This window comes from Ixodes scapularis, unplaced genomic scaffold, assembly GCF_016920785.2.
Source record: "Ixodes scapularis isolate PalLabHiFi unplaced genomic scaffold, ASM1692078v2 PGA_scaffold4__175_contigs__length_147842914, whole genome shotgun sequence".
NCBI lineage: Eukaryota > Metazoa > Arthropoda > Arachnida > Ixodida > Ixodidae > Ixodes > Ixodes scapularis.
Window position 1 is genome coordinate 91,432,945 of NW_024609879.1, and position 19,206 is coordinate 91,452,150.

At 47.9% G+C, this 19,206-nt stretch overlaps 1 protein-coding gene across 1 annotated transcript in view; it reads left to right on the plus strand.

The window, feature by feature from the left end:
- Nucleotides 1-19,206, plus strand: part of LOC8043147 (AT-rich interactive domain-containing protein 2) — an 83,842-nt gene that overhangs the window by 48,330 nt on the left and 16,306 nt on the right. Inside the window, 10 exon segments of the mRNA XM_029983890.4 lie at nt 1,411-1,629; nt 2,346-2,468; nt 4,791-4,873; nt 6,908-6,984; nt 7,591-7,672; nt 7,796-8,149; nt 9,460-9,887; nt 13,054-13,196; nt 17,992-18,095; nt 18,097-18,249. Coding sequence (XP_029839750.2) covers nt 1,411-1,629; nt 2,346-2,468; nt 4,791-4,873; nt 6,908-6,984; nt 7,591-7,672; nt 7,796-8,149; nt 9,460-9,887; nt 13,054-13,196; nt 17,992-18,095; nt 18,097-18,249 — 1,766 coding nt within the window.

Sequence of the window (19,206 nt, forward strand, 5' to 3'; positions counted from 1 at the left end):
AGATCGGGAGTTGTTCGCGTTGGAATTTTAACTGCACTTTTTTACGCCACAAGCCTGGTACGCGACTGGGAGTTCTGGACGCCTTAAGGCTCCACGTTGTGCTTTGTACGAGCCAAAGTGATGCCATTGCAAGCACCTTACGGTGCCTGCGACGGCATCACCATGCACCTTACGATGCCTGGGTGTAGTGAGCAACCGAGAAAATTTGGGCAGCAACTTGTTTGCAAACACTGTAATAATGAAGTCCGGGTGGTTTGGATCAGATGATGTCCCTAGCATAGGCGTGCCTCAGTGCTCGGAAGAACGATTGCCGTGGAAGCTGCGCACTAACCTTCAATGAAGGCTAACCACACAAGCAATCGTCTGTGCGAGGCAGAAAAATTTTTTTTTTTTTTTATCCACGCAGGTTGTTTGTTTTATGCGTCTGTCAGCGTCCACCTTTAACTTGTAGAAGCTTATTTCACAACTTTTGCAGTACTGTTTGGCGCAACCGAAAGCCACGTAGCTTCGTGGCAGGCCAAATTGCTGCGTTGCATGTGCGAAATTCTCGCTGTTTTGCCCACACCTCGCCCGCCTGGCTGACCTACCGCAATCGCAGCGCTGCCGCAGCTCAGCGTCCTGAATCCCGCGCGTTGGTGTACACTCAGCGTCAACTGTTCTGTGCTACTTGGTGAAAGCTAGTCTAGCTTCCACAGTGCTGCAACTCTGTCAACGCTAGGTGCACATGCAAATCAGGTGCAAAAGACAAAGCCATGTGCTCTCGCAGCAGTGCGAGACTGCTGCACAGTGGAAGCTACGCTAGCTCCGACAATGTAGCACAAAAGCGTTGACCCAGAGTATAGGTCTGATGTTCAGAAATTTAAGAGCCTCCGCTGTCAGTGTCCTGCACTGCCCTCCAGCAGGGAACGTAGCCAATCCAGTACCGCAGCCTTGTTACCTAGAAAGTGGCGGACCAAGACAGTCTGGGGATGCCGCGGACAACGTTCCTAGATTGAAGTTGGTTGCCAAGCCTCCTAAAACGTCTGGGCGCCTCTTCGTGGGGCACCTGCTCGGTGGGGCTCACTACGCTAAACCCATAGGGACGGAAACGACAAAACCGGTAGAGCGTCGGACACATGTTGCTTGCGGTGGAAAGTGATTCTATTGGGGTTTTTATGGCGAACATAAAGTTTGTGCAGAAATTTGCTAAAAAAAAAGCGTTGTTTGGAAAAATCTTTTTCCTCTGTAGCCCGTGCGAACAGTGCCACTGGTGGCGCTAGGATTTCTATCTGCCCGTACCTGTCAGTGTGTGGGCAACAGCGAAGTTTCGTTTTCGAACAACGCTCTTCTCTCGAGCTTGTCTACTGATAGATATACGAACGTTGTCCATGGGAGGCAGTTCTTGGCCGTTGAACCTGGCCCCCTTTTCAGAGAGCCAGCGGCTGGCCCTGGGCCTTGCGGCCAGCCTGGGCCCCCCGTCGGAGTACAACAAGCTGTGCCTGTCCCTGCTAAGCGGCCTGCCCAATGAGGAGGCCCTCAGCCTGAATGTGTGCACCCTCCTGTCCAACGAGGGCAGGCACGCCCTGCGCCTGGACCGCGTGCCCCGCCTCCTCGACCTCCTCCTCGCACAGGCGGGGCTCTTCTCCAATGGTGGGTGCCTCTCCACCCTGCTCCCGCCTCTCGCTCACATTGTCCATTTTTATTGGCAAGGAGATCAAAGTAGAAGGGGTGCTCTTTACAACTCATTTTCTCCTGAGCCCGGTGTTAACTCACCACGAGGTCCACGGACTTGGATGTAAGATAAAAAGTGCTGACAGGAAACGGAGCGTCGTTTGCTGTGACGCGACGGTCCGGATCCCTCCCAAAAGCAGTCATCGGAGCATGCGAGCTCTAGGCAATTCCACCTTTGTGCGTAGCAGGTGTCGGACAGATGCACGGTGCATGTCGAGGGCCGGAGTGGCCACAAAAGGGCCCCCCCCTCGGTAGACGGGAGAACTTTCACCTTTGTTACATGCAGTTCCTGTTTTGTAAAGTAACCTTAACAAACAAAAACTTTGGTGCGGCATTATTTTTCGTTACAAGATGTCTCTGGTTTCACAAGCAGAGTTAGACACAATTTGCCACCTCTTTTTTTTTTTTTACGTGGAAGTTAGTTGCAATAGGCTTGTTATACTTGCACCAGCATTTAGTATGAGGATGATGTAAATATACTAATGGTAAAGAATTTGTACTAAATTTACCACGGAGGCTTCGCCGCAGCCTGATAGTTACGAGGCCCGTGGTAACGCGTAATTTAAAGTCGTTTTACGGAATTTGGGGGCTTGAGCGATCCGCCTCAGCAAGCTCTCTTTTGCGGCCGTTTGCAGACGACCCTACGCTGCGGCCCACGCTGCTCGAGTGCTGGCAGGGTGTGGAAGGCAGGCGCATGGAGCGGTTCTGGGAAGACAATTTAGATGCCGACACCGTAGCCCTGTTCAATATCGGCAGAGGTGGGTGCCCCGGATTTTTTCCCCTCACTGTGCGACGCGTTCCTTTTGTGTCGGAGATTGTGCTCGGCTGTCGCTGCCCTTACTTTCTTGTGTTCTTGCTTTTGTGGGAGGTGCATGTACCTCCAGTGCACGTTCGCTAGTACGGCCTTCGAGCACCGCTGATTGAATATCGCCGACTGGCCACGAAGAAGCATCTCTTTGTGGAGATTTTTGTAGGTGGGAAAAGTTGTTGTGCGGTGCAGCCTAGTGACATCAGGAACAAGATACATAAATAGTGTCAGCAGTCACGGCAGGAAGTTGTACTTGGAGTGACTTTTTTAATTGCTTTGAACCTGAATTGTTTATTTCTCGCAACTGTACAAATACTTTTTTTTTTCTTCTTTCATCTTGCACACTCAGAAACAGCAAAGTTTAAGGAGCTTACACTTTTTTCAACTAGTTCAACTTCTTATTGCCTTTTGGGTCGATTTGTAAGGGCACATTCACTGCTTCATTTGCCGCTAAGCTAGAGTGCCTCAATGTTGCTTACTGGCTGCACCTTGCCACAGTGGTGATATCCTTTGGGAGGGCAAGAGCCGCAGTGTGTTGACCTTGTGTACATGAGACCAGTGGATTGGCTTGTGCCCTTGAAAATTCCAAATTATGAAGTACTCGTTGAGATCGTGATAAATTATTTCAGTTAAAGGCTTCCTCGACTCGGTAATGCACTGAAGCACAGCAAATGTTGTCATCTGTACATTGCTTTTACACTATCATTAAATGCAGCTCAGTGATGGAAGTGCCTCACCATTTGTGCCAAATTGTGCCATAAACGAAGGTCTGCCACATCTTGCGCCAAAATGACATTTTCTATAAGAATTGCGCCACACCCATGCCGACATGGGCTTAAATAAAGCAAAAAATAAAAATATTTTATTATTGGCCGATGTTATTATTTGGAGAACTTGAAAAAGAGCAAAATGGTTCAGATACATATTTCACAACATCACTTCTCACTGTATAGTTCGTTTGATCTTAGGTCATAGCATAGTATTTGAGTTTGGATGTTTATAAAACTTGAGGGGTGTGTTTTCATTAGTAGACCCATTAGCAAGCTTGCTGGTTTTTGCAGGCTATTTACAGAAATCGTATCTACAGGTGAAATAAACTACGGAATGTAAAACGGGGAGGCGGGAAAGTCCTAACTGAAGTGTTGTGCAACAATTCATTTTCAACCGTTTATTTAATACCCATTCTAAATGAAACCTACTCTTCTGTTTCTTTTGTGCCCTATTTATTTTATTAAAATAGGTTAAGTACCTACAGTATCAAAGAGGAGGCCTCGGTTATTATTAAAAGAGCTTGTGTCACCATTGCTGGGCTCTGACAGTCATTTCTACTTGCTGGTTTCTTCAAACTAAAACTTCTGCGGTGTGAAACTGACACGGCAAACTGAAAGCTCGTGGTGCACAGAAATACTGACATGGCCGCAAATGATGCCGCATGCAAGCCATGTATAGATAAACTCGTCCAGTGGCACAATCATGTTTTAATTTTTGAGTGATGTGCTAAAAGATGTTGGCCTCTGCTCCAAAGGCGTCAGTGGCTGCTCCAAACCAGTGTTGCCTGCTCCAAAAAAGGTTGAATGGCGCTTCCATCACTGAGCGCCAAAAACAAGTGCATGGTTGATGGAACATGTGACGTCACGTCTTCTTAAGGTTCCCGCATCACTTTTGCAAGTGGTAATGCTCAGTAACTGCGTAAACAGCCCATAAAAGGCTACGTACGAGTGGGAGTCAAGATGGTGGTTTGGCTGGCAGACAACAGAGTTGTCCTTACTCTGGGAGAATCGCCAGCCCGGCAATCTTGAGGCACTCTGCGCTAAGCTGGCAGAGCAGTGGAAGCTGCGTGCTCTTCAGACCAGTCATTCGTCAGTCTCTGGTCACATGATCGCGTTTCTGCTCGCACCCAGATGCGGAAGGCATGTTTGGAAATGAAAGGGAGCCGGCCGATTGGCCTGGCAAGCTTTTACCACTGTGTCAGCTTGGTGGTGAACAGGGTGTAGCACTTTTGCAACTTACTCGGAGTGTTATATTTTTTTTAGCTGGACTGTTTGTTTGACTGTGATATTGGCTCGTGGCTCAAAGCTGAGTTGGAGCTGAAGTTTAATTACTAGCATCGCTGCATTGGATAGTTGTTACCAGCAACGTAGCAGTAAGCATTGCTGTATGCTGTCCACAGAGGAAGCCAATGCTTTTCTTTTGTACCGTTCGTGTTACATTGGTAATCAATGTTTTGGGGTTTCTCTTACTTACACGCTTGACTGTCCGCCCTGTTTTGCAGGTAACAAAGACGACGACGACGAGCTTTTTAACTTAAATTATGAGGTTGGAACAAGAAGTATAGAGGGCCAAAGAGTGTTAAGGGTAAGGCCATTTCATTTCATGCTTTCTTTTTTTTTCCTTCTCGTTTGCTGTCAGCCTTTTGCAAGTGTACTTTTCATGTGTCCCGCCAGTCCAGTGCTGTGTCATGTGTTGGTCGAAAAATGATTTTGTTTCGGTTTATGGATGGGAGATGCCCGTCGAAGAATCAAGTTTATCTTTTATATAGTCATTATTTTGTTTTCACTTGCTTTATTATCCTCGGACATACTACTTTTACAAGTTAAAAAATAGAAACAATATTTGTTCAAGAAGTTTGGAAAAATACGTATGTGACCGACTCGCTGTGGCTCGAAAAATCTCAAGTTCATGCGAATATCGGCCATCTTTGAAAGCCTGCTGCTCATGACAGCAGTACTTTCTACGTTTCTCCGATTCGATCTGTGATAGGCAAAACTAAAACGCGCTATTTTTGCGTCTAGAACTCGAGAAGAAAACCCTATTGCGAGCGGAGAACGCCGGTGGAGGAACGTTTACTGCGGCCTGCTAAGCTGAGCCGCCATAACGGTGCAATCGTTGCAATCCTTACACAATCGATACTTCGTTCACAATTGTCAGCACTACAAAAAAGAAAATCACTGCCTTTGAAAACAAAGTTGATGCCGCTGCCACGAAAACTGCCAACCAAAACCTTATGATGACTGAAATGCTGACGTAAGGGGGAACAGCCAATGTAGCCAATGACTGACGGCACATGGTGCTGTAGGGACTGTAAAAGGCACAGCATACAGTGTGGGACGGTTTATTGACTCTTGACGTTTCCCGAACAGCCTACGTATGTTCTTGCAATATTTCATGTAATTGCAGCCGATATTTGAGTACATATCTTTCAAACTTTCAAATGCAGTTTTATTGTTTAGCAACTTTGGGTTGTCTTCACAGTTTGTGCACTCAGTTTTTGTTACTTAGCGTCTTTCAATAATAATAAAAAGTATTATTTAAAGGGTAGGGGGAGGTGCCGACCTCTACTTGAAATTGCAATATCCTATATTTTTGCAAACTAACTTCTAAAGGGCTTCTAAAAAAAAAGCCTTCTAACATTTTTATTTTCTAAAAAAAAAAAAAAAAAAAAGTTACATTTCTTGGCTAGATACTGGCATTCTCCACTTTACTGGGAGCAAAATGAGCTATCGCACCGTGCTCCTTATAAAAAAAAAATGAGTGTGCCTAGGTGTCTGCATCAAAAACCCTTCCTATGTGGTTGTTTCTGCCTGTGAACACAAAACTATAAAATTACATTCAGACTATTAATTGTCTTGAAAAGAGAAGAGAAAACTTTACAACTAGCTGAAGTTTCATTATCATAGGGCAAATATATCTATAAAAAAAGTGTCTCCGCCCAGCATCTTTCCTTAACACCTTTTCACCGCTTCCAAATGGTGATGGACACAACCATAATGCTCTACCGTAGAATACCGGGAGAGTGCCTAGCTACCTTTCATTTAAAACTGAGTTCATTTAGACGGGGGCGCCTGTTCGGTCAAATTGGGCGCTTAATGCGTAATTAGCAGAATTCCCAAGTTCGGGAAAAGTTAATAGTAGGCACTTGAGCGAAGTGGGTGTTTTCGCAGGATTTTACTGTAATATCGAGCAAGTGGACAAAAAGTTTTTTCCGAAAAATTTGGTTAATCTCCTTAGTTATAGGGTTTTTAACAATGTCTTCAAGAGAGAGACTGGCTTATCCACGCACTTTCGTTGCCTCTAACCTTTTAATTTATGTTTCTTTTTTATGCTGTGGTGTGTGCATTCAAATAAACATAATCATGTCACCCATTTTAGACAAGTGTTTTCATGCATCAGCATTTAGTAAAAGTTTCGTAAGATGAATGTGAACTATGGGTCGACGATACAGGTGACTTGTGTATTTCGAGACAAGCCGTCAACAAGAATACAAACTTTTACTGGCTAAGCTTTGCTAGTACCACACCTGGCCACTGCTTCTTTATGCTATTTAGCCAAAGGTGCATTACTGACAAAGCAATTGCTCTTTCTCTCCTCTCCTTTGCTGTCCGACCCCAGATTGCGTTGATCTTCCACAACCTTTCGTTTGAGGAGCGCAACGTTTCGGTGCTAGCAAGGAACAGGACTTTCATCAGGTGGGTGCTCACACTGTTCTTCGCTTGTAGGGACTCTTTACAAGAGCACTACTAAAGGGTCATCTAACGTGACGTCGGTGAGCGTAAAAACTTTCTTCGCTTTGCTGTCTCGATATTCACGCGCACAAACGAGATTGACGTTTGCTATCGTTGCAGAGATACACTTGCGCAGAGGACCTTGGCTTCGCTGTGCGATTGTAGACATTCTTTCGACCGATTGGGTCGTGTCCTACTTGAGCGCCGACAGACGCTGAGCGAAGTTGAGCGGCGCTAGCCAGCAACAACCTCAATTAGCAGGGAAGATAACTAGATGGTGTAGTTGAGCAGAGAGTGCGAATGATTTTTGTCACTGCGTTGCGTAAAAGCTGCCTCGAAGGCTGTTTTGTAGTTGTTGGGTTGTAGTTCATCCCAACATTTTTTTTTATGCTCGACACACAACGCGCAACGCGGTCAATTGCTTTGCACATTGCACGTGCCTAGTCTCGTGCGTATCACGGGTCATCGTCGGTTGCGGGGCCTACACATTCACTTCTCTTTGATTGGTTTTCCGACAGTGTTCTTCTCTTTTTTTTCCTTTTTAATGTTTTCGTCTTTGGTCGTTTTCAGGTTTGTGATGCTGTGTGCCCTGAGCAGGTGGTCGTCGCTACGGCAAGTTGCCCTGGACACAATAGGAAACTTGGCATCCAAGGTGAGGGGGCTCTTGTATTCTGCTGGAGGCAATTTAGGCAGTTTTCTAGGTAGTTGTTTAGATGGTGCATATGCAGCCACAGTTTACGGCTCTCTCGTGCTGAACGTTGGGTGACTCCCGCAGCTGGTGCTGTACCCCGGCAGCGAGGAGGAAGAGGAGGAGGAGGGGGTCAGGGGGGAGGAGGAGGAGGAGGAGGCCGGGGAGCGTCAGCGCTGGTCGTGCGCCCTCCTGCGCCTGGCCCGGGAAGGGGTGCAGTCGCAGGACCGCTACCTGGTGGTGCGCTGCCTGGACATCCTGGCCCGGCTGTGCCGCCAGGAGCGCAACGCTCGGGCCCTGCTGCCCCAGCTGGACGCGCCCCTGTGCCGGCGCATCTTCGAGCTGCTCACGGTCCACGACCTCATGCTGCTCATCTACGCCCTCGAGGCCCTGTACATGCTCAGCGAGATGGGCCGAGATGCCTGCGAGAGGCTGCTGCTGGTGAGGGGCCGATCGGGCTGCACTCTTTTAAACACGTGGCATTTAGACTGCTGTGGTGACCGATAGTGAGGATGGCGCTTCTTTTTGACGCTAGGCCCCCAGCATGCACTCCGTGCCTTCTGTTGTGCTTTGGCTGCGGCACTCTGGAAGGCATGAAACAAAAATTCTGACGGTACCTAAGCACTTCTTATGAGTTGTGAATGTGAAAGCGTTCTCGGTGCTGAGAGGAACACAAGCGGCTGCAGCGCTGGCAGAGAGAGTGTGGCGGTGTGCCGCACAGGCCGCCCTGGCTTGCTGGTGACTGTTGCGCCGCTGGGTGAGGCAGCGGCGGGAGCGTGAAGCGCGGTGCAGCACGTGCTGAAATTATGTGTCGTCTCATCATCATCATTTCCCTAGTTGCGGGTACCGGTAAAGGACGTTAAACCTCAAAACTTAAAGTTAGGCCTAACGTCAGGCCTAATGTCGGGCCAGCTTAATCCTGTGTTTCCCCCCTCCCACTGCACCGTCAGCAGTTCGGCTGGCTCCTTATCAACGATGATACCGTTGCTATGGGGCCACATGATGCGTCGCAGTGAATGGGAATTTAGGTGCTGTTTTTCTACTACAGACGACTACAGACAACGCCAGCTTCGCTCCATGGGACACTTAATGCTCTCGCATTAAAATACTGCCCACGGCGCGTTGAAAGAAGCGGCGAAATCGGGCTAGACCCCTGGAACAACGAAGAAACTGGTACAGTTAAGGCACTCTCTACTAAAGACTCTTTTTAATGGAAGGTGCGGATTGATGTGGATGTTTTGGGGCACACTAAAAAGCTTTCCCGAGTAATCTAGCCCCGTTACAAAGAAGTTCTGCCGTAACGTCGTTCCTTCTCCCTTTCCCGACTAACAGCCCTCGGGTGGCAAGGCCGTCTTGCCGGATCTTCCACGTCATTTATATTTGGGCAGTTGCGGGACACAGATTTGACAGAAGCGCCGCGTAGGCGTTCGGCCGGGACTTGTGTTTGAACAGGGAGCCGATTGCAGACGTAGCGCTCGTTTACATTCTGCATCCCGTGTGTGCTTCCGTCAAGGGACATGCTAAATCCAGCACTATAGTCGCTGGCAATGTGAGAATGGCGGGGCGTCTCTTTCTAGAGCTGCGCACGTGCACTCGAGGTGCACGAAACGCCGAGGTGTCGAGAAAAGTCAGAAGCTTGCGCGGATGGCGGGGCCTGTACAACGTTGTCGCTGCTGTTTTCACCTTTTTGACGGCTGTACAACATTGTTAGGCTGCCAAAACTTGGCTAATGAACGCCCCCTCGCCTCCAGGTGCACAAATCCATCGGCATCCTGGTGTCCCTACTGACCCTGGACCCCCTGGCGTACGGGCCCCTGGCCCAGAAGGGGATGAAACTCATCGAGACGGTGGACCCCCTCTTGCCCCCCGCCATGCCGGTCACGGGGCCCTCCTCCTCGGCGCCTCCCCCCCACCCCCGGGTGGCGGCGGCCATGCTGCCCCACCCTCCCCCGGAGGCCGCCCCCTCCCCGTCCCCTGTGCTGACCCTGGGGGCGGCCCCCTCCCCCGACCCGCTGGACACTGAGGCCTTTGCGGGCACGTGGGTGCGCGCAATGTACGAGCCGGCGCCTCCGGGCTGCTCGGTGGCGCGCAACGACATTTACGCAGAGTATGTCACCTTCTGCAGCAAGGCGGGCCGCAAGAGCGTCATCAGCGCCTCCGTCTTCGCCAACTGCGTCAAGTGAGTGGGCCCCCTGTTCAATGCTCGAAAGCGCTGACCGACTCGGAGGGACGAGCGCGACGTTGCGAGAGCGAGAGCGACGTGAAAGACCGCGAGACGGCAGCCGCATTTAGAATGCCCCACAAATTTATGACGATAGTGGTCTCTTACTTGTAGAAGAAAAATATATGCGTCCTTGCCCGGAATGCCGGCCATCATCTTCACCCTAACGCTCTTCGTCTCCCAACTTGATTTGAGTGACTGCGATGCCCGGAATTCGTCTTTGATTGGTGCATTTACCGTGTCCTCGGAAGTGGTCCCTCGATTCGCCGTGCGACGTCGTGGAAGTGTCGCTCTTTCGCCTGTTACGATCCTGCCGGCGGCGTGGCGGCAGAAATGGGCATTGCGGACGTCTTCGTCCGCAAATCGCCATTCCATTTACCGTTGCGGCGTCCGAGGGTGTTGTATTATGTTGCGGGTTTAGGACAGCAAGATAAGCTTCTTACAAAGCTCTCCAATTGGTGGTTTCCCCCTCTTCACTCGCCTCCTCCCGACTGTTGGCTCTGGTTAAGTAGAAAGGATGGAGAGTTTTTTTTGGAAGGAGCCTGTTTTGCCATCATAAACCTATGACAGACTACGGCGCACCATACGACGAAGCATGTAGAGCGAAAGCTTGTTCTGCAAGACCTGGGGATCCCGCGTTTACGGGGGAACACTGGTTTTGGAGCTTTTTTTTTTTATTTTATGACCAAATTTAATGAAACTGCACAAGCTTGTTCAGCTTTTTATGCTGATTTCATATAATTTCCTCAGTCAGCAGAATTGTCCTGAAGATGATTAAAACTTGCCTGTCTTTGTTTGGAGGAGTGATAGGGAAAAACTGCTCAACGAAATATCCTTTTTAATACATGGCCAGATACTACGAGGTGTAGAGAACACAATGTTGGAAGTGATTTAAGATAAACCTGTTATTAGTGATTTTACAACATATTTAAGTTCAGTGCTCAATGCATGGCTAACAAGTAATAAAACAAAAGATCAAATAGAAAATTTTCTAGACTTATATTAAAAAAGTCTGCTCTCAACATTGTATGCTTCACACACCTGGCAACAGATTTCAAGAAAGGTTATATTTCTGACTCCTGTAGGTGCTGAGATATCCCTCCTGCAAATTTTCAACGAGTCCAAAAATTCTGTTTTGTGAAAACAATGTTTTAGAGTCAACTTTAATGCACATTCAGCCCGCATAGACATTAAAAATTGATTTATAGCTCCAATATTCATCCACAAAATTAGAAGCCTGGTAAATTCAGAAGAACAACAGCCATCGCCGTTTTCGAAAGAATGCAGTTTTAGGAAGTTTTTGTCTCCAAAGACCCAACCCCAGCTCGTTTCAACCTGGACGAGGGTTGCACTGGCGTGCATTCGTGTAGCCGCTACTGCGTGTTGCTCGTTAAAAGCTCCAGGCTAGCCATCGTGCTGTACTAGCGTAGCTAAATTTCTCATCTACGATGTAGTGCAGTATGTGTTCACAGTTTACTAACACACCAAAGTCCAACACAAATTTTGCTGCTCAAGCTATACTCAGGGAAAATTTTTGGTAGCATTTCCGACGGGAGCGGTCGTGCGTCTGTGCAGCTTTCGTCGATGACTACGACGTGCACCCCATACCTTTTGTTTCCTCACATGTGGACATTCCACCACGCTGTACAGTCGACTTTGCCTACCAAGTGGTAAAGAAAAAAACGGGAGACTGTGTGCCCGCGCTAAGTGCGTCGTGCTCCACGAAAATCTGTCACTAATAACTGGCTGTCCTAGGTCAACCAGTGTTTCAAGCAAAAGCAAAGTAGACATTCATGCTCGGGCAGCAAAGGTAAATCTGCCTTTAGAGGTACAGTAATGTGTCGTGTTTGCGCCAACTGCTTCGCACTGCGTAACCCGCTGCTGAGCTAGTTTATCCAAGAGGCCCAGAACCGTAGCTCTTGTTGGAAAGTCTATTTCAGGGCTGGAACAGCTGTGCCATTTGCGCCAGACGCAATTGTTTGCCCCATCCTACGCCATTTTGTGGGAACTGTGCCACACACAATACCTCGTGCCATTATGCTCCAAATCGCACAATGTGCGCAAAAAAAATTGTATTTTGTCTTGGTTTCAATTTTTATCGACTCGATTGGCAACAATGAGCGCGTTTAGCTTGGTCGGCCTTGCAATCCTTTGTTGTTTATTTTCCCTCTGTATTCCGAGTCGGAAGCGCGAGAAAAAACTTGGGGGTCGGATTCCAAGCACTACACCACCCACGACTGGATTGTATCCTTTAACCATAGGCAGTTAAGCAAGTTGGCCGAGGTGAGGTCAAGTTGTTAGGCGTCAGGTCGCCTAACGCTCTGCGGCTCAGGTTCAGGACGTCGGCCAGTTGAAAACAGATTAGCAAAAGATTCCTTATGGTACTTCATCGTTAGAAGTTGGAACCGCGTTCCTGCAAGATAAATCATGATTTGATAGAACTGAAACGCGGTCCGATCCAAAACCTTGCCCCCCAGCAGCTCTCACACAAGCGGTAGATCTGCTCGGTGTACCTTAACCTTCCTCCGGCTTATCGCTTCGAATATGATAACTCCGTTAATCGTAGTCTGCTGCTTCGACATTGAGTTGCACAATAGTAGAAACTCGAAATTTGTTGCCCTGTTCCCCTGCGCAACTGCACGTCCGTTGCTTACGCTTGTCACGTGGTTCGCGCATATAATTACTATGTCGAGCATGTGTGGGTTGTGCTTTAAGCAGTGCTGGTTTGCATTTTGAGCAGCTGAAAGCCACTCAGAAAATATCAAGGACACTATCTTCAGAAACATGTGGTACTTGCTTTTTGGTTGTCATTAAGGCTCACAACATTTCAAGTTTTCACATCTGTTACACTGTTATCCCACCTACCTAGCTTCCTAACCACTCATGTTCATCTGTGCTGCTAAGCACAATTGAAATTGCTCCCATGCTCGTCTAAAACACAAGCTGAAGTGCAATGAAATCTGATTTGAGCTGCTCCCAACCTGCTCCAAAGCAGCGGTTTCAGCTGCTCGCATGGCTACTCCCAAGTACATTTCTTGAGTTCCACCCCTGAATTTTCTAGCAGCGTATGGAGCCTTGTCTGGTTGTGTGTAGGGGGGATGCATTGTTGTCTCCTCCTCCCCAGGGCCGTGTACAGCCAGACGGGCATCCGACGGGTGGACAATGCCAACGGCATGATGAGCTTCCACCACGATGGGCTGCGCAAGCGGCTCAACCCGCTGCCCGTGCCCATCCAGGTCACCAGCTGCCTCAGCATCACCACTCAAGGTCGCTCTTCCTTCTTTTCGTTGTCACACACTGGAGGCTGAAAAGGGCACTAAACCACTTTCTGCGATAATCTACTTATGGTCATAGCTCTGATTCTACTGGCTCTAAGCACCCTAAAGAACCAAACATTACATTCATGCGTGGTCGGTTTCTCTATTAATTCGGTACCAAAGATTGATTACCTCGAAACCATCACTGACACCAGACTTCACCTCTGCTTCTCGTCCGATGGCGCCCTCTGGTGTCTGCAATATTCCTGAGTTAATCAGTCTTTGGTACCAATTTTAACAAATAAATTGGCCATGCCCAAATGTAATGTTTGGTTTTTTAGGATGCTTAGAGCTCATAGATTGAGTTATGACCATAAATAGATTTTCGTAGAAACTGATTTAGCGCGCTAGAACCACTTGCGACGGCTTACTATGTTCGCAACTGTCTTATCAGTTGCGGACGGCAGGTCTGATGGCCCGTGTAGAAAGTGCATCGCCTTCTGAAAGCAACGCCGTCGAAGTCTGGAGCCTAACGTTACTTTTTTAATGGTTGAAAGCCAAATTATTGCGACTAAAGATGTCATAATGAGATTTTGGCCAGTTGTAGAATGCCAACCACAGCAACATGTTTGGCTGCGCACATTGCCAATACCGTATTTACTCGAATCTAACGCGCACCCATTTTTCAAGGTCCGAAGAAAAAAAAAAAAAAATGCGATGACCTCGATTGTTACGCGCACCAGATTTTGTAGGTTGGATACAGAAATGAAACTTTCTCTCACTTGGAACAACGAAGGTTTATTCCAAATGCTTCAATCTTGCGACGAAATGAACGGCCGGCAAGGTCGTCATCACGACAACGGTCCGGTGCAGCGCCCGTGGGGCGGTACGCATCACTCGTCATCGTTGTCAGACGACTCCTTATCGCTGTCAGTGACCCAAAGCATTTCATCTTCGGTGCCGTCCATAGCGTTAGAAATTCCACATTTCTTTGAAGCCTTGATAACCACGGCAGACGGGGTCGTGTACCACGCATCTTTCGCCCATCGCACGTGATGCAACCCGATAATGGAGCGGCCATTTTGAAATGTCGATGGTGATACGGTAGCGCAGTTTTGGGTCGCACTCGATTCTAGCGCGCATGTGATTTTCAGACCTATTTCCCCGGAAAAAAGGTTCACGTTAGATTCGGGTAAATACGGTACATTGTGGGGACTTGCATGGAGGCACTACTGGCACAGCCACCGGGACAGGCTTGACGGCGAACTCTAGTAGATTGGCACGCGGCATATGAAGCACATGAGGTCCTGGTAATGTTTTGAGATCACTACACTGTTACTTTCGCCTCACCGTGCTTGTGGTGCAGTACGACCCTTCCTGCTGGTAGTCTTCTTTCGTACCTTGACGTAACATTGTTAAATGTGTTGTGTAATCTCAATAATAATAATTGAAAAAAAAAAAAATACTTACTCAAACTTACTCTGGGTAACGTTTTGTACCTTGGCGTTCAAAATCCTAACCGTGTCCAGGGTTGCTCCATCAGGGGTTTCACATCAGATGACCCGTCGTCGTTACTTGGATCCATCTGAAGAAGATTTCTGACCCGGCCATTGTGGAAGGCTCTGCCAATTTTTCCGAAGAGTCTAGCCAAGTGTTGATTAATTAATTAATTCATTCATTCATTCATTTATTTATTAAACCCTCGAAGGTCCCATTTCGGAAGATTTCATAAGGGAGGGGGGGGGGAGGGGAGGGGGATACCTTTTAAAGTTAGAGAGATTATGAACAAAATCCAACTGGTAGTTGTCTGCTGACGGTGCTGGATAGGAAAATAGAAACAATGCAAAACAACAATAATTTGAACATAAGGCTATTAACACAGATGAGAAATTGGAACATTTTGAAACAGTGTCAGAGTGAAGGTCATTACAGTCTATGACAATATGTGGAAAAAATGATTGGTTAAAAAAACATTGTCCGGAGATCCAATATACACGGCATGAGTGGTTTAGTCGTGACGATGCTCCGTTATACAGTCAAACCCACTTATAGCAAATGCGATAGTGGTTCTTTTATCAGTGGTTTCTTATATCTGGACTTACCTTTAAAACATTATAAATAAGGATAATGCAGCTGGTATTGATAGTTTCACTCTGAAACTGTTTGCACAATTCTAGCGCACCCCCAGTTTTAACACGTTAGTTGATTTAGCTTTCAGATAATCCAAAAGTAAATTGCTGCCGATTCTACCACGCAAGTAAAATAATGAAGATTGACCACATACCTCATAGAACAGATTTTGTGAAACGCACGCCTACATGAAAACAAATACCGTGCACTAGTCCGACCGACACTAGTCCGACGATGGTTCTTCGCTGTCAACAGAGGTAATTAAAACTTGCTTTGGTCTAAAGCGTTTTAAGTGCCGCACTTCCTGCACACGTACGAGTGCGCGGCCGTCGCCTCTGGCAGGGTCTTTCAAACACTTAGCGAGCTTGTCAGGTGGCTGGCAAAATGGCGATTGGATTGGATTGGATCGTGGTGTCTCTTCCCTTTGTATCGGGTGAGTAGAGACCGAGCTCCGCTCTAGCCGTATTTCACTTCTTAGCTTTCACTATTTTTCCGCCACCAGTCCTCGAGTCTTCGTTTTGTGTCCTCGAGGGCCTCGGCTCTTTTTGCTACCCGTCTGTCCGCCCTCTCGACGGTCTCCACGGCAACCGTGAATCCCAAACGTAAACAAACGGTCACGATGGTGATGGGGCTAGCCACCTTATACCGGGCATAGAGTTTGAATACAGAGTTTGCAAACATTGAACGAACGAACGTAACACGGCGTGAGAATTGACTTCCTTCTTTTCCCCTTCTGCTTCCCGCGCATGCACAATCGGCAGACTACGCAACCCGGGAGGGTGTTTTTGCTTTTGTAGTTTTGTTTTCCCCCTGCGACGCAGCCGTGGAAATGACCTTGAGCATCTCCCAGTGCCGCGGCTGGGAATGTAGCTGTTTTTATCTTTTTCTTTTTGCGCGTGCGGGAGTTTTGTTTTGCTTCCGCGGACTTTGTGTTCGTTGTAACAGTATGATGCTTTGAAAAACGGTTGTTTTATCTGGACCAGTTTTAAAGGGATAGGGAAACGAAATTCCAGTGCTCATTTTCTAGCTTGAATGTGTTGCATGTTGCACCCTAACCTCACAAACACCAGTCTTCCGTTGAAAGGCACAAGAAAACTAATTTTGAAGCTAAATGAACAATCTTTCAATGTGCACCTGGCGGATGCATGCGGAGCCTATTTGGGAGGTAGTCTAGCAACGTTGTGGAATCTGCTACGTAGTCGTGACGTAGCAGATTCCTTCGGATCAGCGCCGCTCTTTGGCATTTCAACATTTTCCCTCTTAGCTTTCCTCCTCAACTCACAAGTCGCGCATTGTGCCAAACGGTCCAAAAAGGCGGAAAGGAAGGACTCCCCTCTTTCTCGGACCCTAGTTTGTGCAACCGGACACAGGCACTCTCCCTCTAGAAGATTAGCCCGTCGCTCAAAACTCGAACAAAAGTTGCTTTCCCACCCCGTTCAGCCCTAAGCTGACAGTGTTGTGGAAGCTACGTGCTCCTTGGGCCAGCCACACGCTCGTTACCCCACGGGTACTTCGAATGGCTCGGTTGTAACGCGCTGACGCTATTGACACCGCCACAACGCTGACAACGCCACCAAGGGCAAAGCTCGTAACCACGCCTGCCTTGCTACTCCACGAACGTGGGAAATCTTTTCTTTCTGTTTTTGTTTGCGCCGGATATCCCATGGCGCATCGCGCACTCCGTTCGCTTCTCTTCGAGCGTGTGCTCGAGCGCACCGTTTGGAACAAAAAATATATCAAGACGTTCAAAATAAAAACGTGTAATTATCATTTACGGTTAGTACCCGTCATGCTTGATTCATTTCCGAACGAAATTTCAATATTTCAATTTTTGTTTCCGTACCCCTTTAATGGGTAGGGCCTCGAGTTTGTATATTTTCTGAAAGCCGGTAGGTCGTTATATGTGGGACCGTTATAAGTGGGTTTGACTGTACACCATTTCACAATAGCTTGGTGGACTGTGCAGGCTGCGGCCCCCATGACCCAGTAAGGGCATTGGAGCAAGGCACGCAACAACACTCCATAGTCGCGGCCACGGAAGCCTTGTTACCGACACAACAACAGTGCCGTCCACGACAAAAAGTAGTTCTAGGCTCCTTTTAACAGCAGTTGAACTTGCCCAATTGCATCTCTATCGACACTACGCTGCACAACACGGAAGAAAGACGAAGACACATTACTCCTCAAAGATACTTATTTTGGATCAACCCTTTTCCTAGAACAACGGGGGCTTTTGATCAATGTTTGAATGATCACAGTCTCATAACCGACCGATTCCGCTCAAAACTTGGCCCTGGTATTAGTACCCGCCACAGATTTGCAGGTAATTCGGGCGTATGGTTGTCTCCTGAAGTGTTCTCAAAGAGAAAAGTTGGTCGGTTTTGGAGCAGACCACTCTTGGCCAGCAAACAACAACCGGTTCCTCCGGGTCTTGCATGTGGCGCAGCGACACAAACGCTGCCATCACGGGGCGTCGCGTGCCTCACTTCGATGCTCTTGTTGGGTTGGGAGGCCTCCACAGCTTGCCAGATTATCGTAAAACAGAGTATAGGAGTAAGTAAAAATGAGTCACGGAGGCAACTTATTCCTACTGTTTTAATCGACGCACAATTAACATTGGACTATTCAACTGGTGTTTGAGCGGGCGACTAACGGCGGCCTCTCTGGACGTACAGCTGCAGGAGCATCGCTGCGTTCCCCCGTGGCCGGTGGGGGTGTGGTGTCGAGCCACAGCCCGATCCTGAAGGCGCAGCTGTCTGCGCCTCTAAGGTCGCTCACCCCCCCCCACGGGGACGGCGCAGGGGTCCTCCCCGCCCCCCTCCCCTGCCGTGGCCACCCCCGTGGCACCTGCCAGCCCGGCCACCCCCGCCACCGCCACGACGTCTAGCCCCGGCGGATCGAGCAACCTCATCAAGAGCCTGTTGGCCAACAAGGTGACCTTGCCGACCTGAAGCTCCCAAATGAAATTCGTGTTTCTTACTAGCGCTGACAGCCGTTAATGCCTGAGCCACGTGCCACGAGCGAGTGCTCCACCAAGAAATGAATTGTACAGTGAACCCAAAATATGAAAATATTATGGCTCCCGTGTCGCAGCCTATAAAATACCGCAACATGCAAATGACGTCCCTGTTGTTGAAATAATGGAACGTTCCACCCTACTTCTAATGTTTAAAAATAATGTTAAAAAGAACCCGCTACTTGAATATAAATAGTGTCACGTGTCTTCCAAGTTCAGACATTTTTTTTTTTTTTTTTATGAAAGTGTTGCGTTTGGTGGCACATTATCACCTGTAAACCACATGTACCCTCGTCTTTTTTTCCCTATTACGGTGGAATCTCGTTGATACGATTTCACAGGAACCGAAAAATAAAACTTACTACCCAAAAATCGTATTATCCAAAATGAGCTCAAAAATTTAAAATATGCATACCCAGTGAGAAACTTGTTTTTATTCCCCAGCCTTCAAATATTTCGACACTTCGGTTTGGGTATTCTTCTTTTCAGTATCGATAAACAAAGTCTTTTGAAAGTTAAAAAAGAAAAAAAAAAAAGAAAGATCCAGAATTTGGTTGGTTAGCTCGCGATCTGATCGGCCCTCTCGAGGAGAACTTTACCGTCGGCGTTCACACCTGCTGCTCATACTTCTTTAAACCAACCCAGGAGGATCTCTTCCATCTGTGCATGCTGCGCACCTCTCGTTTGCTTGACACTTGCGCCGAAGACTTTCACCCTGTTGCGGATTTCTTCCCGCTTGCCTACGATGCCCAGTTCGCGTGCCAGGTCTATGCGTTTCTTCTTCGGGTCTTTGCCGACCTTGCAGATTACGTCTATTTATTACTTTTAGAGACAGCAGCTTGCATATCCTTGACATTGTCACGGTGGTTAACGA